We start from the raw sequence: 23,916 nt of genomic DNA, 5'->3' as shown, positions 1-23,916 counted from the left end.
TGGTCCCAGCTACTTGGGAGGCGGAGGCAGGAGACTCGCTTGAGCCCAGGAGTTGGAGGTTGCTCTGAGCTGTAATGCCACGGCGCTCTACCCAGGGGGACAGCTTGAGGCTCTGTCTCAAAAAAAAAAGCAATTCTCTTGCCTCAGCCTCCCAAGTAGCTGGGACTACAGGCACCCACCACAATGCCTGGCTATATTTTTGTTGCAGTTATCACCGTTGTTTACCTGGCCGGGGCCAGGTTCTAACCCACCAGCCTCCAGGTATGTGGCTATGGGTGTCAAACCATGGGCTAGTCATTTTCATTTTCTCCTGCTTGTCATCCATAAAATGAAGAAGCTGGGGCTCGGCGCACAGTGGCACAGTGGTTACGGCACCAGCCACATGCACATGCTGGCAGGTTCAAACCCAGCCTGGGCCAGGTAAACAACAATGACAACTGCAACAAAAAAAATAGCCAGGCATTGTGGTAGGCGCCTGTAGTCCCAGCTACTTGGGAGCCTGAGGTAAGAGAATAGCTTAAGCCCAAGAGTTTGAAGTTGCTGTGAGCTGTGATGTCACAGCACTCTGCAGAGGGTGACATAGTGAGACTCTGTCTCAAAAAAGAAAATCCATGTCCTAGCCAGACATCATGGATCATGCCTGTAGTCCCAACTACTCAGGAGGCTGAAGCTGGAGGATCACTTGAACCCAGGAGCTCACGGCTATGATGAGCTATGGTCACACCTGGGATTAGCCACTATAATCCTGCCTGGGCAACATAGTGAGACCCTAGCTCTTAAAAAAAAAAAGAAAGAAAGAAATCCCTGTGCCATGAGCTCAAAGTTGGGGAGATGAACAAGCTAAATGAGTAATTTATTTGGTAAGTTAGACGGTGGTAAGTCCTAAGAAGAAAAATTACTCCAGGGAAAGAGTGCAGGGCAGTGGAAGATGCAACTTTGAATCAAGTGGTTAGGGAAAGACCCCTGGAGGGGGTGCTATTTAAGCACAAACTTGAAGGAGGATGGAGAAAAGCCCCAGGAATGTCAGGAAAGGACCAGAAGAGACAGTGCAGAGGCTCAGCTCCTGCCTTATGTCTCCTCCCAGGCCTGGAGGTTCCCTGTGTCTTGGTCACCTGGGGGTCCCCAGGGCCCTGCCCAGAGTGGATGTTCTGCACATTAATGGGGGTCCTCTGTCATTGTTCTCATGCTGCTCATGTTTCTCCCACCCTCTGTCCCCCTCCCCCAGACTTGCATCTGGCTGCAGAGCTAGGGAAGACTCTGCTGGAGAGGAACAAGGAGCTGGAGGAGTCCCTGCAGCAGATGTACTCCACCAATGAGGAACAAGTGCAGGAGATCGAGGTGAGGGACCACCCTGGCCCTGCACATACTTGCCCCACCCAACAGGGGCCTTTGGCCCGTGTATGCCCTTGTGCAACTTAGAAAAAGGCACCTGCTTAGCAAACACAACCTTGGCCCAACAGCTTTGTGCAGTTGACAACCTGCACAACTATCCCAGACAGCCCTCTGGCGTTATCTTTAGCCCTCAATCAGCTGAAGACAAATATTTCAAAGCATACCTGTCCTTAGAAGTGGGAGGAGGGCCCAGGCAGAGATATTTGCCCCTGCCCCATTCTAAAAGGTTACTCAATCCCCCTGGGCCCCCAGTACCTGACCAAGCAGCTGGATACTTTGCGGCATGTGAATGAGCAGCACGCCAAAGTGTACGAGCAGTTGGACCTGACAGCCCGAGACCTGGAGCTGACCAATCAGAGGCTGGTGCTGGAGAGTAAGGCTGCCCAGCAGAAGATCCATGGGTGAGGGCCTGGCTGAGGGCTGGGGAGCGGATGAGGGAGAGGCAGGGCTGGGTGTGCATATGGGTCTATCAACTGGCAGGTATAACTCATGCACTTTTCCCCACAAACCTAGGATAGCAGTGAACTTAGCCTTGTCCATTTTTTATGGATTAACATTTAGGCCACAACCTTTCTTTAAACACCAACTACACACCAGGGTCTGTTTTGTTTTCTTTCTTTCTTTTTTTTTTTAGAGACAGAGTCTCACTGGTATCCTAGCTGGAGTGCAGTGGCATGATCATAGCTTACTGTGGCCTCAAATTCCTAGGCCTAATTCCCTTACCTCTTTACCAGGTAGCTAGGAAACAGGTGCATCTATCACGCCTGGCTGATTTTTAATTTTGTTGTAGAGATAGGGTCTTCTTGTGTTGCCTAGGCTGGTCCCAAACTGCTGCAGGCTCTGTTTTAGACACCAAGGATATAATGGTGGAGATACAAAGAGGCTCACCCACCCTCTGGGTGCTCACAGCCTGGGAGAGAAGGCAGGCATATAAATATTGTATCCAAGTGCAGGATGATGCGTGATAGAGGACCATACAAGAAACTGAGGTGGCAAAGAAAAGTGATCAGCTCAGTCGGGAGGTGCAGAAGAAGAGTGGGTCCTTGGGCATGCAGAGAGTTCCCCTTCTGACCCCAGGACCATGTAGCCCAAGGGTCCCTGTCTATCCCCTACCCCACATCCCTCCATCTGCAGAGAGCCAGAGCTGCACTGAGGGAGGCTGGCTTGCTCCCCTTAAAACCTCTCCTTTGTGTGTACCCTGCACCTCCCACCCCTAGGCTGACAGAGACCATTGAGCGCCTGCAGGCCCAGGTGGAGGAGCTACAGGCCCAGGTGGAGCAGCTGAGGGGCCTGGAACAGCTGCGAGTGCGCCGGGAGAAGCGGGAACGCAGGCGCACCATCCACACCTTCCCTTGCCTCAAGGAGCTGTGCACCAGCCCCCGGTAGGTGAGGGTGCTACTTGGTGTCTCTGAGTCCCCAAGGCAGGGGAGAGAGGCAGCAGATGGGAACAAGAGTTGATGGATGGTCCAGGCCATGGGAGAAACTGGTCCTGTTAGGCTGCCATGATCATCACCAAGTGCTGATTTAATTCTCATAACAACACTGTGATGGGTGTTTTATTATGCCTACTAGACACAGATGAGAAAATTGAAGCTCAGAGGCCAGGCAAGGTGGCTCACACCTGTAATCCTAGCACTCTGGGAGGCCGAGTTGAGTGGATCACTTGAGTTCAGTTCAAGACCAACCTGAGCAAGAGCAAGATTCCCATCTCTACTAAAAATAGAAAAACTAGCCAGACATGGTGGTGGGTGCTTGTAGTCCAAGAGTTTGAGGTTGCTGTGAATTATGATGCCATAGCACTCTACTCAGGGCAACAGAGTGAGGCTCTGTCTCAAAAACAAAACAAACAAACAAACAAAAAAACTCTGAAGCTCAGAGGTTATATGTTTTATCCAAGGTCACTTGTTCAGTAAGAGGTACAGCCAGAATTCTAACCCAGGAAGGGTTACTAGTGTACTTTTCATTTCCCATTAAATCTAAGACTAGACAACTACTTAATAATGTAAGAATACATGTCACATTATTTACTGGGTGTTTCAATGAGAGTCTTGGCAGGAAACAGTGCCTCACACAGAATAACAGGGGAGAAGTTAATAAAGAAGTGCAGGCGAGGTGTAGGGAAACCACAGGAACACTACAGTGCCCCAGGGCTGCGGCAGAGAGAGGAGCTGCTCCCAGCCCTAGACAAGGGGCAAGGGGAAGGAAGGTTAGGAGAAGGCTGCCTGCCACACTAGCACTAACCATGGGAAAAAACTCAGGAGGACGGACCCCGCAGCGGCCCTCTGCCCCTCCTTGCCCCGCCCCCACCTCTCACTGGCTGAGCTCAAGAGAGAGCAGGGAGACCTGGCTGAGGCCATCTGTGATGGTCAGCCTCCAGGGAGAAGGGTGAAGTGTAAAGAGGATGAAGAGGGTCAAACAATTTCAACCCTGGGACCAAGAGAGATGTAAGCGCCAAGGCTGGGCTGTGGGGCCTGCCCTGACCTCTGCCCTCTGCCCCCTACCCCACTGCCTGCCAGGTGCAAGGATACTTTTCGCCTACACAGTTCCTCCCTGGAGCTGGGCCCGCGGCCTCTGGAGCAGGAGAACGAGCGGCTGCAAACCCTGGTGGGGGCGCTGCGCTCCCAGGTGAGCCAGGAGCGGCAGCGCAAGGAGCGCGCAGAGCGCGAATACACCGCGGTGCTGCAGGAGTACGCGGAACTGGAGCGGCAGCTGTGCGACATGGAGGCCTGCCGCCTGCGCGTGCAGGAGCTGGAGGCCGAGCTGCTGGAGCTGCAGCAGATGAAGCAGGCCAAGACCTACCTGCTGGGCCGGGAGGACCAGCTGGCGGAGGCTCTTCTGGCGCCCCTCACCCAGGCCCCTGAAGCCGACGACCCCCAGCCGGGCCGCGGGGAGGACTTGGACGCCCAGGACGGTGTCCCCTCGCCGGCCGCCTCCCCGGGCCACGCGGTGCGCAAAAGCTGCAGCGATACGGCGCTCAACGCCATCGTGGCCAAAGACCCGGCCAGCCGGCACGCGGGCAACCTCACGCTGCACGCCAACAGCGTGCGCCGGCGCGGCATGTCCATCCTGCGGGAGGTGGACGAGCAGTACCACGCGCTGCTCGAGAAGTACGAGGAGCTGCTAAGCAGGTGCCGGCAGCACGGCGCGGGCGTGCGGCATGCCGGCGTACAGACCTCCCGGCCAATCTCCCGGGACAGCTCCTGGAGGGACCTGCGCGGGGGTGAGGAGGGCCACGGGGAGACCAAGGCCGGGGAGAAGAGCCTGAGCCAGCACGTGGAGGCTGTGGACAAGCGGCTGGAGCAGAGCCAGCCCGAGTACAAGGCGCTCTTCAAGGAGATCTTCTCCAGGATCCAGAAGACCAAGGCTGACATCAATGCCACCAAAGTCAAGACGCACAGCAGCAAGTGACCCTTTCCCTGCTACGCAGCCTCCCCCAGGCTGCAGGTCGTGGAGTCCCGCATGCCCGCGCGTGCAGCCTCTGGTGAGTGAGAGCCCCTTAGCAGCAATACACAGCATCTGGCTGCCCCAGAGGTGCATGAGGAATGGGCCTCTCTGATCGGGGAACACAGCATGTTCCCTGATGATGTGGGAGGCAACAAACCTGTCCTGCCTCCCAGGAGACCCCAGCCACCTGCATCAACCCAAAGGCGCAGCTCAGTTTAAAAGCCAAACGTCCCCACTCCCCCAGGGATCTCCAAGCTCTCCCAGCCTGCAGCTTCCTGACCCTGGCCCTCACCCTCAGATTGGTGGCCAGGCCTCTGAAAGCCTTTTTGGATTATTTGGCTTTTTAATTTTTTCCCAAAGTTTGTTTTTTCTGAGAGATTTGCAATGGAACTCTCCTTGACCCCTTGCCACAACTGGAAACACTTGAAAGGGGCCCCCAGAGCCACCTGTTTTGGGTGTGAGGGGTCTCCTGGACCACCCACTGCTTCTCCCCAGCTGTGATGCTCCTGCATTCCCTTAGCACCAGCTGCCCCACCCCCAGGGTCCTGATCAGGTCAGAGACAGCCCCTGACATGCAGAGCAGGAGGCCCCAGTCAGGCACCTAGTGCCCCCCCCCCCAATCCAGCCCTGCCAAGACCTGGCTTCTCAGCCCACAGCAGATCTGTAGCCAATCAGTGGGGAAAGAGGGAGCCCTTCAGCACAGCAGTGCACCCTGTTTCCCTCAGAGCCAGCCTCCTTCAGTCCAGCCCTGGAAATGTCTTCTGGGGCCATTAAGCCTTCCAGGGGCTGGGGTGGTGGGAGTGCCCATCTGCACACCGCCTCTGACTCACCAAGCTTGGCCTCTGCTTCCCCTCTCTTCACCTGCCCCCGTCTCAGGGACCATGATGTCTCATTCATTCCATGCTCCCCACAGGCCAATCGTGGCACAGGTAACATCTGCAGCCCCCAGAATGTCCTGGGCATGTGCCACCAGCCAGTGGTTTCAGTGTCCACCCCTATCCCCCCTTCACTGGGGAATGTCTGAAATTCTCACCCCGCACCAAGCAGTATTGAACTGGGAAAAGTTCCCTCTCTCCCATAAAATGCCTGCTCTTAACCTCCCACCTTTGTGGGGGGCTTTTGAGGACCCAGCTGGTCTAGGGGTATAATATTTTGATAAAAATTCAGAAAGTCAGCCTTCAGCTAAGAGATGCCCAGGTCTCCAGCTTGCCCTGGGCAGTCCTTCAGGGCTTCTGGTCCCTTCTGCTGCCCTTCCTGAAACCCTAGAAATTGGAGGAGCCATACAGTCCAGTGGGAGGCTGTGGTCTTGGCCTCTGTGCCAGGAACCCATGGGGAACCTTTAAGCCTTATTTGTTTCTAATGGGTAAAGGGGTTTTCTTAACACACACGTGCCCAACCTCCCTGGAAACACCATCCTTCCCTCCGGGCAGCACTGTGATGCGAGCTGGTGGCTGAGTCCTTCCGTTCATGAAACTTGGAACCTTTTGTCCTTTGTGCTGGGCAGCTCCCAGCCCTCCATGTGTCTCTGTTATCTGGGGGGAGGGGGTAAAAGAAGAGGAGCGGGAAGAGCTCTGGCCTGTTTTCTCCCCAGCTCTGTAGTGGCTGAGCAGTGTCACCTTTGAAGTATACATGAGAGAAATATATTTACAAATGCTTTATTCTCTTCTTTAATAAAAAATGCATCAGTATTCTAAAAGCAGAGATGGCCTCATTCCCTTCTGTGTGTGTCTCATGCCCCTGCCTCCCGTGATGCACAGCTCCAGGGAAAGGATGGCCCTGTGGGGTCCTCTACATCTACTTGAGCAAGGCCTGAGTTTTCAGCCTCTCTCTTCTCACTTTCCCATGATTGATGGCTGAATGGCTCTAAATAATAGGCTCTGTGCAGAAGTTTCTATATTTACTGAGTGCCAGCTCTGCAATCTTGCTGGGGACACATGGTGAACAAAAACAGCCAGGTCCTTCTTACCAAAAACAAACAAAGGTAGTGAAATGGAAAAAGTGGGGCAGGAGGGTGGTGCTAGCTCAGGTGGAGCACGCTCAGTAGGGCAAGCCAATTTTTTTCAAATGATATGTAATCTTGTATCTAAATATATACATACAGTGCATGGAGGGAGAGCCAGTATATCTGTGGTATTCAAATTTCCTGGGGAAGGAATTCAAGGAAAAGTGTTTAAATAATGGGAAGGGGCAGCTGTAATGGGAACAAAAGGCTGAAGACAGCTCGGCACCTGTGGCTCAAGTGGCTAAGGCGCCAGCCACATACACCTAAGGTGCTGGGTTCGAATCCAGCCCGAGCCCACCAAATAACAATGACAGCTGCAACCAAAAAATAGCCGGGCGTTGCAGCGGGTGCCTGTGGTCCCAGCTACTTGGGAGGCAGAGGCAGGAGACTCGCTTTAGCCCAGGAGTTGGAGGTTGCTGTGAGCTGTGATGTCACGGCACTCTACCCAGGGCGACAGCGTGAGGCTCTGTCTCAAAAAAAAAAAAAGGCTGAAGACACTAAGTGAGGGTGCTCAGGGTGCCCTGGGAGAGGGGTGGCAATTTAGCTGAGACCTAAAGGCTAGGAAGAGAATAGCTTGCTAAGTGGTAGCAGGGCTGTAAGCACTGGCCAAGGTTTCAAAAGTTTTCCTGGGCTGCTAGCAGAGGCTGTACCCTTGAGGGACAGTGAAAGAGCCCAGGATGGGGCTGAATGCCTTGTGGGACCCTGAAGGATGGGGAAACCCACTAGCCCTTGGAGAGCCACCCATCAGTGACATAAGATGGCCACAAGAATGACATGAGGGCTGTCTCCTGCTGTTTTCTGATCTAAAGCCCACACCTCTCTTCCATATGATACATTTAAAAACCCTCGCCACTCCCATTCTTCCCCCAGATCTGTCTCATCTCCCCACATCATGGTAAGGACAGTACCCAGAGAAGGGCTGGTCTTCTGGAGGGGTCTCCACCATTCCCAGGATTTTACCCCCTTTTCCAGCTTATACTCTAGGCACAATCTGCTGGGTTTTCTGGAAGGTTGCCTTTTCCAAACTTCCATGCTTCACCCAGCCCTTTCCAAATCTGTTAGTGTCTGCCAAACTGAGCGCTGCTGTTCAAGCTCACCTATCAGTGGCCTGGAGACACCTGAAGATTTGGGTCAGAGGGGCACTTCCCCGGGATCTGCCTTCACCTTACATGCCAACCCCACCCAGCCCTCCTTTCATGGGCAGCCCTGTGCTAGGGGACAGCTCCAAAGGCTTGGGTGCCCCAGGAAGTCAGAGAAGAAAATGCTCCTGAATCTCTGGGGGAAGGGAGTATCAGTTTCTTGCTGCCCTCTTCTCTTCTGTGTTTCTAGACAGAAAATGCAGCTATGGCTCCATGCCTGTAGCTCAAGTGGCTAAGGAGCCAGCCACATACACCAGAGCTGTTGGAATTCAGCCCCGGCCTGCCAAACAACAATGACAACTACAATCAAAAAATAGCCAGGCATTGTGGTGGGTGCCTGTAGTCCCAGCTACTTGGGAGGCTGAGACAAGAGAATCACTTAAGCCCAGGAGTTGGAGGTTGCTGTGAGCTGTGATGCTACAGCACTCTACCCACGGCGACAGCTTAAGGCTCTGCCTCAAAAAAAAAAAAAAAAGAAAGAAAGAAAAGAAAATGCAGCTATGTGGATCCCACTCCCACCAGCCCACACAACCTGCATTTATGGAAAACCTTCCAAAGTGTTCCCTGGGAGGTAGACTCAGGGACCAGCTGCACTGTGAGGAAAAAGCACCAGCATGGCTTCCCCATGGCTTCTCCCTGAGGGAGCTGGGACCATTTCCCTCAGACTCAGGAAGGGAGGAAGGTGTGACATGGGGAGTCCAGAGGTGGACCCCAGACTTCTGTGCTTATTACATCAACTAAACAGAAGCGGGGGGGTTATCAGCGCAGCATGCAAGTGGCTGTCAGGTTTTGCTGTCCTAGTGTCACCTGTCTCCAACTGGGTGGAGAGCCATGTGGTTAACATGTGGAGCAGTCACTCCTGAGAGGTAAAGGAAGTGTTCTGTGGCCCTGCTCTCCCTCAGATATTAAAGTCCCCTCTGGGCACATTTTTCTGCCCCTTCTTCCTTCCTGATCACCACTTTATATATGGTAGATACTTCCTTCTGCCTCCCCAAGGGGCTATGGCCCAGCTTTGTCCTGCTCTGAACTGGCTCCCTTCCCCACTCCCAAGGTCAAACTCCAGCCCCTGCAGTGCAGACCTGCTTCCACCCTCCCTGCAAACCTTGAGCTGAAAGCTGGGCTGTGGCCCAGTTTTTAGGGGCCAGGCAGGTAAGAAATGGTAAAAGAAGTACCTTCTGGGAAGAAGGGACAGCTTGGCCCACTCATGCTGAGAAATATCTTCTGTGCTGCATATCCCCACAGGGAAAGCAAGAGGGTCTGGAACAGAGCTAGTCAGACTGGATTTCCACACTACTGCTGCAGAGGAGAAAAACATGTCATCAGGTTTCAGAAAGAAAAGGAAAGTGCCCTCAAGAAACTTGCATGCACTTAGTCCCCTAGAAGCAGCTAGTTTTTGTGTGTGCTGTCTTTGTGTTAGGTGTTTTACATGTGTTTAATATCCTCAGGAACTTCATAAGACAGCTATAAAACCTCTATTTTACCAAGGAGGATACAAGGGCTTAGAGGTTAAATAATCCAATGTCACATAGAAATAGAACTCAGGCCGGACCAATTCCACCATGCCTCACTGCATGTTCCCTATTTTCACATAATGATGAGTTTTAGGAGGCAGTCTAACCCAGGGCACTCCAGATGAGAAAGGGAAATTGTGTGCACCCCCCTACATGGGAGTGGTACCCCAACTCACAGACTACAGAGGACTGGGGTATACAAACTCATCAGCTGCAGAAATGGCTTGGTGATTCTTTCTCCTTTCTTTTCCTCTCTCTTCTCTCCCCCCTTCTCCTGAAGCACCATTTCAGGCTATGGAGGACCCAGGAGGGTAAGGAAGTGCCCACCTTTTGGGGGGAACAGGTGGCCCATCTCAGGCCTGTTTCTCCCAGAAGGGCCACCATACTGGATGGTTCACGACGGCAGCAGCAGGTGAGAGGAGCTTGCCAGCTGCTCTTTTCCCCACCCCAGGGCAGCTTGTCTCATTCTATCCTATGCCACCTCCTCTCCTAGAATCCAGGCCACCAGATGGCCTGAGCAGGCTGTGTTTATTTGGGGCCATGGAAACCTGCAGCTTTCTTTTCCTATTTCCCTGGGTCAGACACTGGAGCCCAGCCTCAGAAGAATGATGTCATGGAATAGTTCTGACTTTATTAATAATAATCCTTAGCCCTCAATCTGAGCACCAGCTTTGCTCCCCTGGGCAGTTTATTACAGTCACCATGGAGATGCCTCTGTCCCCTCTGAGGTCTTGGGACTAAGTCAGACAGGGAAGAACACAGGAGAGGTTCCTTCCAGCCTAGCGCTCAAAAGGAGTATATGTGTCAATTTCCACCCTCTTCTTAGTTTGAACTTATAAAACCAGTCCATGGTAAGTGGTTTATTCCCTCCTAAAGACTGTGACACATCCATGATGCTGAGATAGTAAAGCCTTGTCTTGATAACAATCTCCTGGCATCCCCAGGGGCATATTTGTCTAAAAATAGAACTCTTCATTAAGAAGCTACCACCAGTATTACTAATTATTCCTAACATTTATTGAGATCAGTTTCCATTTACCGTATTGCCTCTCAACAAAATAACTTAACTAAGGTTTACGTGTTTTCAAACACCGCTTGCTCTACTTAGAACCTTTTTCAGAATTAGAACTTCTGGATTCCAGAGTTCATGCCTTAACAGCCCTGTGAAAGGGTCTCAGGGTAGCCTGCAGTTGTCTCAATGTTCTACCTGTCTCAGCAGGCTTCCCCTATCTCCTGGCTAGAAGAAATCACCATCATACTCCATAAAGCTGGTGATAGGAGGCGTGGAGATGGGAGGAGACAGCTTCAGGTTCTGCAAACATTTCTTTCCGTAAGCTGCCTCCCTCTCCTGTCTGGTATTTGTCATGCAGAGTTCTGGGTATAAACCATCACATACATGCTGGTGGGGGCGGGATTTGCTGACAGTCTACCTTATAAAGAGCCTCAGGTTCCTAAAATTCAGCTCTACCAGACCTCAACTTGCAAAAATACATTCCTACCGAATTCATTTTATTAATATTTGTAGAGTGCCCTCCGCCTCCTGGAGAGGCATCCTGGCTAGAAGACAGGCAATTAAATTGGACATTTAAGATTGAGTGATTAGAAAAAAGAAGAAGAAAAAGCTAACACGGAGCAGGGTAAAGGGGAGCGCGGAACAGATGGGTGGGAGATGAACTGGATGGGCAGGCCTCACTGACGTTTGACTCGGGTGATGAGCGGTCCGGGGGGAGAGAATGGACTGTCTTGAAAGGGAAAGAAGTGATGTGTCTGGGGCACACGAGATCCAGGGGTTCTTCTCACTAGGAGGCTCCTTTGGGAGTTCGTTGTCTGGCCAACTTCTTCCCCAAGCCGGCCAAGCCTCCCGGAGGCGGAGCCCAGCTCACCGCCTCCCCTCGGCGGGCCCTGGAAGCCGCGCGGAACCAAAGTTCCGACTGCAGCGTGAGCTTGCGGACCGCGGGGAGAAGCCACCTGCCGGAAGCGCCCCCGAGGTCTAAACATGGCGGCTCCCTGGTACCTGCGCTGGGGCCTCTTCCGAGCCGGAGCCTGGCTGCTCCAGCCGCCCACGCGCTGCCCCCACCGGGCTCTACACAAGCAGGTAGACGGCACCGAGTTCCAGAGCATCTACAGCCTGAATAAGCTCTACCCCGAATCCCAGGGCTTGGACACCGCCTGGAGGGTCCCGGTGAGCCGAGAAAGGCAGGACGGAAGGGGCGTTCCTCCCGCTGCTGGGAAACGTCGGGAACCCGGGGCCCCATTGGGTGGGCATGGAGCTTAGCTAAAGAGGCCGCGGGGCGTGCAACCCTGCTGTTGCGGTGAGAGGGAGCTGGCTGTGCCAACTACCGCAGACTGGGAGGCTGCGGGGGGTCAGGGTGCTGGAGTGGCTCGAGGTGTGCGGGAGCTGGGACTGCTCACTGGATATGCTTCTTTCAAGGCTTCCTGTTTTTCCGCGTTTGTTTCCCGGCTCCTAGGATTCTTGTCCCAAAGGAAAATGTGGGCATTTCTGGCTCTCTAAAGTGGACAGTAAAGGCCAGAGGCTGCCAAGTTGTTTGCTGCTTTTTGGGACGTTACATGTCCATTGCCTCTGGTAACCCCAGGACGCTTGAGAAAACAGGGCTTCTCTGTACCTCCAAATGCATCTATTAAGCCCGCTGTATGCAGGCCCTGGATCCATTAAGCTTCCACCTACAGACAGGAAGAGAACATTCAATCATTCACCCACTCGTTCAACAAACGACTATTGAGAGCATGCTCTGCACACTATGCTAGGCTGGGACCGTAGAGTACTGAACAAAATTAAAAACCTAATGCTTATGGAGCTTATATTCTAGTGGAGGGAGTCAGGCAATAAGTAAATAATTAGGCTCCGCGCCTGTGGCTCAGGTGGCTGAGGCACCAGCCGCATGCACCCAAGGTGATGGGTTCAAATCCAGCCTGGCGGTCCAAACAGCAATGATGGCTGCAACCAAAAAAAAAAAAAAAAAAAATAGCCAGGCATTGTGGTGGGTGCCTGGGGTCCCAGCTACTTGGGAGGCAGAGACAGGAGATTCACTTGAGCCCAGGAGTTGGAGATTGCTGTGAGCTGTGATGCCACAGCACCCTACCCAGGGGGACAGCTTGAGGCTCTGTCTCAAAAAAAATAAGTAAATAATTAGAATGTGACAGGTGGTACTTTGGAGAAAATAAAGCCCAGAAGGAAGAAGGAGTGCCAAAGGTAGGGACTAGGGTTGCAGTTGTAAGTAGGATAGTCTGGGAAGGCCTCTGTGAGGTGGTGACATTTGAGTCAAGACTTTGGAGAAGCAAGACAGTGGGCCATGACAATAGTGGGGAGAGCAAATGCAACAACCTTAATGCAGTAGCCTGCTCACTGGTGTGACTCAGCAGGGGAGTTAGGTGAAGCGAAAGAGAAGAAGGATAGCTGGGGAAAGGCTTGTTTCTAGGGCTTACTGATCTTCAGCCTTTCCTTTTAATGCAAGGGAGACCTATTGGAGGGTTTGAAGCAGAAGAATGGAGTGATCTGACTTAGCTTTATAAGGATTAACCTTTTTATTTTTCCATTGAGGCATTTTATTTGTAAGTATGTATTACATCCCTAGAAAAAGTATCTCAGGGTTTTCTCTCCTTTGTGCTTTTCTTCTTGCTTCTTCATGGTCCACGATGCTACCTGAGGTTGTCAGTACAGTGAAACCAAACTGATGGGATGGGAACAGATTATTGTGCTATTTTTAATAGATGTGTGATTGGAGCTGAGCTGATCTGGGGCTGACCACTCTACACTTACTTAACCTGCCCATGAGGTTCACAACAATTTTTCCAACTCTGTGGTCATCAAAGATTTCAGATTCGCCAATGTAACCAGGCTTCATCATCATAGCGACCAGATGATGATTTTGGAGTACAGCCTAATAAGAAACTGGCATTCAGCTCTTTTTTCAGCATTGTTTCAGCCAGGACATTCATATGCATCATTATGACATTGTGGAAAGGTGACAGAGGACAGGAGCTAAGAGTACATAGAGTTCTCAAGGATCACTGTAGAGAACAGACTAAAGCAGTGGTTTTCAACCTTCCTAATGCTGTGACTCTTTAATACAGTTCCTCATATTGTGGTGACCCCCAACCATAAAATTATTTTCATTGCTACTTCATAACTGTAATTTTGCTACTGTTTTGAATTGTAATGTAAATATCTGATAAGCAGGATGTATTTTCATTGTTACAAAGGGGTTGCAACGCACAGGTTGAGAACCGCTAGACTAGAGGATGCTAAGAACAAGGTGACAGGTTAGGAAATTGCAGTAGTGCAAGCAAGAGGTGACAAGCATAGGGGAAGTGATGGGTGTCACGAGAACTGGTCGGATACTAAAAATATTTCAGGGAGAAGGCCTATAGGATTTGTTAACGGATCAAATTAGAAGTGAGAATAGAGAGAAATTGAAGTCTGGGGCCCCGAGCAATAGAAGGATTGAGGTGCCATGAACTGAGATGAGAGAGGGGCAATAACATTCATTTACTCATTCATTCATTCAACAAGAAGTTTGTTGTGAACCTATTCTGTCAAGTACTGTTTCAAGCATAGCAGATACAGCCATAACAAATAAAACAGAATCTCTGCTTCTTACATTCTAGTGAAAGAAGCAGATAGTAAAAGGGGGGGGCATGGTTGTTCCTGCCTGTAATCCTAGCACTTTGGGAGGCTGAGGTGGGAGGATTGCTTGAGGCCAGGAGTTTGAGAGTTTGAGGTTTGCTTGAGCCTGGGCAATAACAAGACCCCATCTTCACAAAAACTAGAAAAATTAGCCGGGTATGATGGCATGTACCTGTAGTTCCATCTATTCAGGAGACTGAGGGTGGAGGATCACTTGAGCCCAGGAGTTTGAGATTGCTGTGAGCAGTGATGATGTGACTATACTCTAGCCAAGGCAATAGAGTAAGATCCTGTCTTGGTGGGAAAAAAGGCAAAAAGAAGGGAGCTGGGGAACATCAGGTATGGAGGAGTAGTATCATGTATAAACAGGGTTCTGCAACAGGAAATGTGGGGGTACTTCAAAGTGTTAGTAAGGGAATTCTGTGGGAGGAAGCTTGAGGTTTGAGGCATCATCAGGTATCTGAAAGGAGGCATCACGTGGCAGTTGGAAACATGGGTCTGGAGTTGAAGAAAGAGGCTTGAGTTTGAGCCAGAAGCTTGGGAGTCAAAAATATAGAGGATATTTTAATCCACATAGGTGGATGAAGTGTTTTAGGGAAAGAAAGAGTAGAAAGAGAGAAGAAAAGGATTTCTGGGGTACATCATTGTTTAAAAGTTGCAAAGAGCAAAGGCATCATAGGAAAGGGGAAGAGGGTGTGGTCCAAGGTCTTCAATACTGTGGAAAGTAGAGTAAGGTAAGGAATTCACCCTCAAATAATTCTAAAGTAAAAGGGATGAAAGCAGCCAGAAGTTGTACACATGAGGATATTTTGAGCTTAAGTGGGTCAGAAAAGCTTCCAAAGGAGTGGTATTTGCGTTGGGCCTTGTGGACATGAGGTTTTAAGGCCAAAGGGCATTGCTGCTGGAGGAGCAACTAGGGAGAGACATGGCAATAGAAAGTTCTGGGGTGAGGGGTTCAGTCTGACACAAACCCTTAGAGCAGATGTACCAGTCAGCCACTGTTCAAGGCAGATTGCTTCCCATGCAAGCCTCCTGTGGCCTCAGAAGAAACAAGGTAACCTGTCAGACTCACTGCTCCAGGTTGACAGAGGCTATTGCTTTTGGAGACTCCCTGATGCTTGAGTACTGTGGCTTCCCCACTGCCACCCCCAGAGCCAGGCCTTGATAGTACCAGAGCAAGGAAGGCTGGGGACACCAGCTCCATTTTCCTAAGGGAATGTTTCTGAGGCGGTACTTCTGGAGTCTGGAGAAGCTTTTTCTGTCATTCTGATATCATTTTGCTGGGGACTTGAAAATAGTAATGTGTTTTACATCATTTCTTTTGTTGCCCCGGACCAGTTAGGAGTCACCCAACAGGTAATACTTATTTGACACTGTGACATTATGTTACAGGATGATGCAAAGCAAGCCAACAGTGACATCCCTCTAGGTAAGTAATTTGGGTTTTTTTAAGTATCAGTCATTTCCTTCTCCCCTCACACATTCCTTCCAGATCTCTCCAGCCCAAAAGTAGAGAGATTATCTCTGGGTGTGCAAAAGTGGAGTCTTTGTAGCACATAAATGATGTGTAGCCACTCATGGAGTACTGGGCAGTGAGCCCCATGAAGGGAGAGAGCTGGGTGTTCTCCTGACATGAGTGGTCTTTACGATAGATGAATTTACTGTTAGGAGGAAAAAGCTCCTATCTGTGTTTCACTTATCTAGGTCTCTGAAATGTCTGTCTATCTATATATGTATATCTATATCTGAAAGGATATACAAAAACCTCGATATGGTGAGTGCCTCGGGAATTGGAGAGAAAAGACAAACTGGTGGCTGGGACACAGGAGTGGAGACTTTTCCTTGTAAACCACTTGCACACCTTTTAAAATTTTGTACCTGTCAAAGCATAGGTGAGGCCTAACGTGTGGCCCTTTTTATTTTTATTTATTTATTTATTTTTTGCAGTTTTTGACTGGGGCCGGGCTTGACCCTGCCATCCCTGGTATATGGGGCCAGCACCCTATTCCTTGAGCCACAGGTGCTGCCCTGTGTGGCCCTTTTTAGATTCAGAGTTTTGGACTTCCATTGGCAGTGAAAGGAAGAACAGCCAAAGGTGCTGGCTCATGTCCTTGCTCAGGGTAACACCGAAAGAAGCCACATGACTGTAACACAAGGGACAGGACACCCTGCAGTTTTATAGTTTTTATAGTTTTGCCCTAAGGGGTGAGCATGTTTCAGGGAGGAGGGAGGAAGTCTTCTGTCTGATCAGAATTCAAGGTAAAGAGATGCAAAGAGAAGTGTCTCCTGCCAGCCCCGGGCAGATGCACAGGCAGTGGGTGATGGCTTCGTGGTAGCTCCTCACCAGGCTGCTAAGCCTCGTACGTCACAAGCCCTTCTGTTCCCAGGAAGACTTAGATCAGCTGTGGTACAAGCCCTGCCCACACGGCCCGTGTGGCTATCTGCAAGGTTGCCAGGGCACCATGGTGACACCATCCCCCCACAATACCTTGTGCATTTGTCACCTAAGTCAGAAAAAGGATTTAATTTGACTTTTCCAAAGAAGGGAAGCCTCCCAGCAACAGTCCAAGATGGGTCACTGGGGCCTGCTGCTTTCCACCACGATGCTGCCACCCTTTTTTGCCACTCAGACCTTGGTGGGGTGGCACCATCTTGTCTTCTAAAATTTTATCACTATTCTGCCTTCCATCTTTCCTCAGACACGACAAGACTGCTTTACATTAATTATAAAAAAAGAAGAGGGAAAATCTCATTTTACAGATTAAAAAGAATCTGAGACCCAGGGAGGCAATGGGACTTTGTAAAGGCGACGTAGTCAGTTCATGACTGAGCCAGTGTTTGAAGCTAGGGCTCCAACTCTAGGTCGAGCACTCATTCATCCAACAGATGTTGATCCCCGACCATGGGCTTGGCCTGGGAATATACAATGAGCACACAATGAATTAGACGTGGTCCTGCTGTATTGGAGCTCAGTCTATTGAGATTCTACATCCACCACTTCTAGTATTAAACTAAGTCTGCCCCTTAGTTTGGGCTTTTGAAAGACTCCTTGCTTGAAAACAAAAAAATGGAACAGCAAAAAGCAAGGGCAGCAGGTCTGGTAGGATATATTAGACCAGAAGCAGACAACCATGTCATAATGTTACTTTGTTTACTGTGTTACCTTGGGAAAGTCACTTGCCCTTGATTTCAGTTTTGAAATCTATGAGTAGATTTCCAACTTTGCTGATCTGAATGTTGCACTTATGTACATATAGTCTACACAGTCAGCTCTCTGTATCTGTGGGTTCCACATCTGGATTCAACCAGGTGTAGACTGAAAACATTTGAGGGGTGGGAGAAGGATGGTCACATCTGTACTGAGCATACCCAGGCTTTTTTTTTAATTCCCTAAACAATATAGTGTAACAACTATTTACATAACATTTACATTGTATTAGGTATTACAAGTAATCTAGAGATGATTTAAAATATGTGGGAGTGTCTGCCTAGGTTATATGCAAATATTGTGCCATTTTATATCAAAGACTGGATTTTAGGATCCATGGAGGTCCTAGAACTCATCCCCCATGGATACTGAGGGACAACTTGCTATAAAAGACATTGAAAGGCTGGGCACAGTGGCTAACACCTGTAATCCCAGCACTCTGGGAGGCTGAGGTGGTAGAATTGCTCAAGTCCAGGTGTCTGAGACCACCCTGGCCAACATAGCAAGACCCCCCACGTCTACAAAAATTAATTTTTTTGAGAGAGTCTCACTTTGTCACCCTCAATAGAGTGCCATGGCGTCAGCTCACAGCAACCTCAAACTCTTGGGCTTAAGTGATTCTCTTCCCTCAGCCTCCCAAGTAGCTGGGACCACAGTCACCTGCCACAATGCCCAGCTATTTTTAGGGACGGGGTCTCACTCTGGCTCAGGCTGGTTACAAAAATTAATTTAAAATAAATAGCCAGGCGCAGTCATGCATGCCTATAGTCCCAACTGTGGGGGAGGCTGAGGCAGGGGATCGCTTGAGCCCAGGAGTTCAAAGCTGCAGTGAGCTATAACCAAACCACTGCACACCGGCTTGGTCAACAGAGTGAGACCCTAACTGAAAAAAAAAAAAAAAAAAAAAAAGCCACTGAAAGTGAGATGTGTAAAAGAGATAGTTGTGTTGATAGGATAATCAGTTTTTTGTGTTTGCATTCTTCTGTTTTACAGATCGCTTGAAAATATCTTACTGTCGGAGTAGTGGTCCTGGGGGACAGAATGTTAACAAAGGTACAGGGCACCTTGTTGCTTTCTTTTACTTTAAAACTTAGCTGGGGAGTGGGCCTATGTTTATGTTCATATAGAATAAAGGAATTTTCCAGCAGAAACTTAACTACTGCCAGCTTATAATAATCCTCTTTATTCTTTTGAATGTGGTCTGATTCTCAAATGCTCAGCTGTGGGTTGCTAGGACCAGGATTGGCTATGAGGCTAAACAAAGGGAAAGCACAGCTTGAGTTGGCAGCAAGCTCCAAGAATAGCTTTCCTCCATTCTGGCAGAACTTTTTCCCTCCATTCTTTACAGCACTAAGCAAAACTGTAAGAGAAGCACTTTGTTATTGGAAGTCTATTTTTGTCCAAAAGTGCCTCAGGATCTTTGCAGGCTTGTTTCTTGGCCAACTTTGACATAGACTAGAAGGTACATGGTTGGGTGTCTGGCCTCTCTGTGTTTCAGGGTGGTCACTGGGTACTGAAACTTCCTGAAAGTCCAAGTGTCCAGTGCTCTCTTCTCTCCTTCATCCACAGTGAACTCTAAGGCTGAAGTCAGGTTCCATCTGGCAACTGCTGACTGGATTGCAGAGCCTGTGCGGCAGAGGATTGCCATCTTGGTAACCACCATCCCTTTCTTTCCCTCCCTCAGTGACTTTTAAACCTTTACTCTGTAGGACTCCAGTTTTTCCTTTGTTCTCTGCAGCATAAAAATAAGATCAATCGGTCAGGAGAGTTGATACTCACCTCTGAAAGCAGCCGCTACCAGTTCCGGAATCTGGCAGATTGCCTACAGAAAATTCGAGACATGATCACAGAGGCCAGCCAGACACCCAAGGAGCCATCCAAAGAAGATGCTCAACTTCAGAGAATCAGGTGCCAGAAAATGCCCTAAGCTGCCATAAACTGATGTGCATGGGCAGTAGTCTGCCCAGGTCAGGGAGGAGGGGGTAAAGTCCAAAAAGGCCAGTAGTAGGCAAGTGAGAGACCTCCAGGAGGGCTGGGGGGTTGTGAGCCAGTGCCTGCTGGTGGCTGCTCTGCCCTTGGCTGAGCTTCCAGCGCCTCTCATCATTTTGAAAAGCACTGATTGGGCATCTGGGCTAATTGCAGCCTTTTTGTTTTCAGGGTAGAAAACATGAATCGGGAAAGGCTAAGACAGAAGAGAATTCATTCTACCATAAAGACAAGCAGGAGGGTAGATATGGACTGAAATTACCCGCAGCTGGCAAAGACCACTCTTCAGGGCATTGGAGCAGCTGCAGCAGAGATGCCTTTAACACCATGAGAAGATTTCTTTGTTTTTGCTGCTAATGCTTGTCTGTAACATTGGAGCCATCACAAGAACGTTCATCGGAGAGTTGGAGATACTAGGTGCAAAGGTCTTTATAGACAATTACCATGTTGTCATACCTGGGGTTAGTTATAATAAAATTGTAAACTTTCAGGCTTCCTATCTCTTCCAGAATGCTCCATAACAGAGTTCCCACCTTTTCTTTTTTTTTTTCTACCTTTTCCATCAAATTTTTTATTTTATTTTTTTATTTGTTTTTTATTAAATCATAACTTTGTATATTGATGCATTTATGGGGTTCAGGGTACTGATTCAATATACAATGTGAAATGCTTACATTGAACTAAGTAACACATCCACCACAAATATACTCATTTCTTAAAATTCCAACCTTTTGGCTCAATGGCTCAAGTGGCTAAGGTGCCAGCCACATATACCTGAGCTGGTGGGTTTGAATCCAGCCCTGGCCTGCCAAACAACAACTGGCTGCAACCAAAAAATAGCCAGGCGTTGTGGCAGGTGCCTGTAGTCCTAGCTACATGGGAGGAGGAGGCAGGAGAATTGCTTGAGCCCAGGAGATGGAGGTTGCTGTGAGCTGTGATGCCATGGCACTCTACCCAAGGCAACAGCTTGAGGCTCTGTCTCCAAAACAAACAACAAAAAAAATTCCCACCTTTTCTCTCAGTTGCCGTGTCTCACAGTTACTGACTCAGCACTGACTGTGTATCATGGCTGGGCAGAGGGGACAGGAAAGGGGTCTGATATCCACCCTTAAGGAACACACAGCCCAGAAGGAGAGTGGAGATGGATAAGTGGGCATTTGCACTGCGCCATGGAAAAGGTATAGAATTTTAATCAGTAGAGAGGGGCGGTGGACATACCATGTGAAGGGAACAATATGAATACAGAAGACAGAAAAGAGGCTGAAGAGGACGGGCTGAGAAAGCCAGCAGCTCTGAATGGCAGATTCGTGCAGAGGGACTATGGGAGGGAAGGGAAGCTTAGAGAGAGGCAGAGGCTCAATGCAGACAGCCTCAAATTCAAGGAGTTTAGATTTTAAGAAACATGGGTAACAGCAAGCCACTGAGGATCTAGAGCAGGGAGGAGTACTGTGTGTTAGGTGCTATACTAGGCAGTGGGTTGGTTTTTTTTTTTTTTTTTTGAGACAAAGTCTCACTTGGTCACCCTGGGTAGAGTGCTGTGGTGTCACAGCTCAGTAATCTCAAACTCCTGGGCTCAAGCGATTCTCTTGCCTCAGCCTCCAAAGTAGCTGGGGCTACAGCGCCTGCCACAATGCCCAGCTACTTTCTTGCTGCAGTTGTCATTGTTTAGCAGGCCCTGGCCAGGTTCAAACCCCCCAGCCTTGGTGTATGTGGCCAGCGCCCTACCCACTGAGCTATGGGCGCCGAGCCATGGCAGTGGGTTTTTAAAGGCAGGAAGAGTAAACTGTAAGTGGAAGGATATTTTTGCCACTCTGGGCCCCAGGAGAGTATCCAGGCGCACACTGCAGTAGAACACTGGAGCTTGGGGGGATTTCCTACACTGTTCTCTATCCTTTTTGATCTAGGGCCCTCATATGACAAATACTGCTTCGTGATGCTCTAAATTCAAGAAAATGAACTGTAGCAGTATATACTTTACATTAGCAGGGACCTTCATTCAAGTAAGTCTAGACAAGGGAAAGGAGTCATTTATGAATGACTTTTACAAAATACAAAAGATATATAAGGTGTCATTGCTATCCTCAAGGGACAGAGCCTAGAAGGAGGCTGAGGCTCATATGCAGGAAGTTCAACATTCATTAGTTCATTCAGTCATTCAGCAAACTGAGTGAGGAGAGGAGTCAGCAGTGAACAAAACAAAGTCCTTTCGGATGGTGCCTGTGGCTCAGTGGGTAGGGCGCCAGCCCCATATACCGAGGGTGGCAAGTTCAAACCCAGCCCAGGCCAAACTGCAACAAAAAAATAGCTGGGCGTTGTGGTGGGCAACTGTAGTCCCAGCTACTGGGGAGGCTGAGGCAAGAGAATCGACTAAACCCAGGAGTTTGAGGTTGCTGTGAGCTGTGATGCTACAGCACTCTACCAAGGGCGACAGTGTAAGACTGTCTCAAAAAAAAAAGTCTTTTCTTCCAGAGAATTGACAATTCTCAACCAGGTGATGATAAAAGGTGACAAGAAAAATGGATTGCAGTAACACAACCTTTTTTTTTTTTTTTTTTTTTTTTGAGACAGAGCCTCAAGCTGTCCCCCTGGGCAGAGTGCCGTGGCATTACAGCTCACAGCAACCTCCAACTCCTGGGCTCAAGCGAGTCTCCTGCCTCTGCCTCCCAAGTAGCTGGGACCACAGGCGCCCGCCACAACGCCCGGCTATTTTTTGGTTGCAGCCGTCATTGTTGTTTGGCGGGTCCGGGCTGGGGATTTGAACCCGCCACCTTAGGTGTACGTGGCTGGCGCCTTAGCCGGTTGAGCTATAGGCGCCGAGCCAACACAACCTTTTAAGAAGCAGAGGAGCCACTAGTTTCCTCTGGAGAGTCAGAGAAATGGGCCTGAAGGAGGGGAGGAACTGGCAAAGGGAGCAGGGTAAGAGCATGTCATCACCAAGGACAAGGCAAGGGAAATGGGAGCAACTCCAAGGTCTGCCTGTGTCTGGGACAGGGAATTCTCAGGATTGAGAGGATGGGCTCTGCAGCCAGAGTGGCCAAGACCATCTCCCACCCTTCTGCAGACCTTAGGCAAACTACTTCTCTGAACCCGGGTTTCACCATCTCCAAACCAAGGGTGATTTATTATTTTTTCTTAATTAAGACAGAATCTCACTTTGTCACCCTTGGTAGAGTGCTATGGCATCATAGCTCACAGCAACCTAAACTCTTGGGCTCAAGAGATTCTCTTGCCTCAGCCTCCCTAGTAGGTGGGACTACAGGCACCCATTACAACAACGGCTTTTTGTTTGTTTGTTTGTTCAGCAGGCCTGGGCCGGTTTGAACCTACCAGCCCCAAGCATGTGGCCTGGGAACAAACCACTGAGCTATGGGTGCCAGGGTTGGGGGGTAATGTTATTAGCACCTACTTCATCGTGTTACTGTGGGATTGAAGTGAGTAGGTAAGTGGTTAATGGCACTGAGAAAGTACTCTGGGAATGTTCTCAGTGACTTACAGCACAGTTTGCCTGGAACCCAGGGACAAGCAGCTATAAAAGAGGGATCTATCACATTGAGTGAGATCCAGATCTAGAAAGGACTTAAATGTGACAGCCAAGACATTTAGACTTTCCCCTACAGAGGACTAATGGCTGTGATAGGAGGAGAACAGACTGCAGGGAAGTATGTGTGGTTGGTGACTGACTGTCTAGCAGTCAAGTACCAGTTCTGGAGCTACATCGGTGGCAACAGGAACAGGGAGAAGATACTGGATGCTGGAGGATTATGAGGACAGAAAATTGGCCTGGGTGGCTTGAGAGCAGGGGTGTGACATGAATATGCACTGGCACAGGAAAGTCACCAAGGGGGAGGGGCTTGGGAGGATGGCTGAATGAGCGTGGCTTTGCTTGTGAGGAGAACTGCCCAGTGGTGATGCCCAGGGTCAGGTATGGAGCCTGGGAGATCTGGGACCCAGGGACACAAGTGGACTCTTAGGAATAGATAGATATGAGCAGTTGAATGAGGCAAAGCAGGGCCTGGGGGGATCCTTGGTCAGGGAGGGGCAGCAGAAAAGCATAGAAGGCACTTTCACTGCTGGGCCCAGAGGGCCTCTGAAGACACTGGTGGACGTGAAGGGACTTGGAGGGGAAGGAGAGGTAAGAAGACACCAAAAAGTCTGGGGACAGAGAGTAGAACCCACCCTTTAAGAAAGGATAATGGCAAAAGAATGAATATGGGTGACTCTCAAAGTCAATGGTGGGAGAAAGAGGCCAGACTTTACAAAAGAGAAAGATACCATTTGTATGAAGTTCAAACTCAGCAAAACTACTTTGTGTGATGTCAGGGAAGTAAGTGGGGGAGGTACTTACTGACCTGCAGGCGGCACAAGAGTGCTGGGAAAGTTCTGCTTCTTGATCTAAGTGGCTGTCCCTGAGGATCTGCACAGGTAAAGACGATCAAGCTGCATCCTTAAGACCTGCACCTTGGCTCGGCGCCTATAGCTCAACCGGCTAAGGCGCCAGCCACATACACTTAAGGTGGCGGGTTCGAATCCCCAGCCCGGACCCGCCAAACAATGACGGCTGCAACCAAAAAATAGCCGGGCGTTGTGGC

General features: G+C 49.8%; 2 protein-coding genes across 2 annotated transcripts in view; both read left to right on the top strand.

Annotated features, from left to right (window-relative positions):
* The window catches only part of CDR2L (cerebellar degeneration related protein 2 like), a 15,125-nt gene extending 10,100 nt beyond the window's left edge, over positions 1 to 5,025 (top strand). The window contains exons 2-5 of the mRNA XM_003786143.1: positions 1,226 to 1,338; positions 1,645 to 1,793; positions 2,610 to 2,774; positions 3,909 to 5,025. Coding sequence (XP_003786191.1) covers positions 1,226 to 1,338; positions 1,645 to 1,793; positions 2,610 to 2,774; positions 3,909 to 4,800 — 1,319 coding nt within the window. The 3' untranslated portion in view covers positions 4,801 to 5,025. The remainder of the gene's footprint in view (positions 1 to 1,225; positions 1,339 to 1,644; positions 1,794 to 2,609; positions 2,775 to 3,908) is intronic.
* A 6,442-nt stretch (positions 5,026 to 11,467) lies between these two features.
* On the top strand, positions 11,468 to 19,817 carry MRPL58 (mitochondrial ribosomal protein L58). Its single transcript, XM_003786142.3, has 6 exons — positions 11,468 to 11,670; positions 15,526 to 15,562; positions 18,335 to 18,394; positions 18,911 to 18,993; positions 19,080 to 19,249; positions 19,499 to 19,817. Exons 1-6 carry the CDS (start codon positions 11,485 to 11,487, stop codon positions 19,581 to 19,583), a joined length of 621 nt encoding a protein of 206 aa, XP_003786190.1. The 5' UTR covers positions 11,468 to 11,484; the 3' UTR covers positions 19,584 to 19,817.
* The last annotated feature ends 4,099 nt before the right edge of the window (positions 19,818 to 23,916 follow it).

This window comes from Otolemur garnettii, unplaced genomic scaffold, assembly GCF_000181295.1.
Source record: "Otolemur garnettii isolate 467f Iridium unplaced genomic scaffold, OtoGar3 scaffold00018, whole genome shotgun sequence".
In the NCBI taxonomy this organism is placed as follows: domain Eukaryota; kingdom Metazoa; phylum Chordata; class Mammalia; order Primates; family Galagidae; genus Otolemur; species Otolemur garnettii.
Note: the sequence above shows the minus strand (reverse complement) of the source record. Positions and strands in the feature narration are given on the sequence as shown.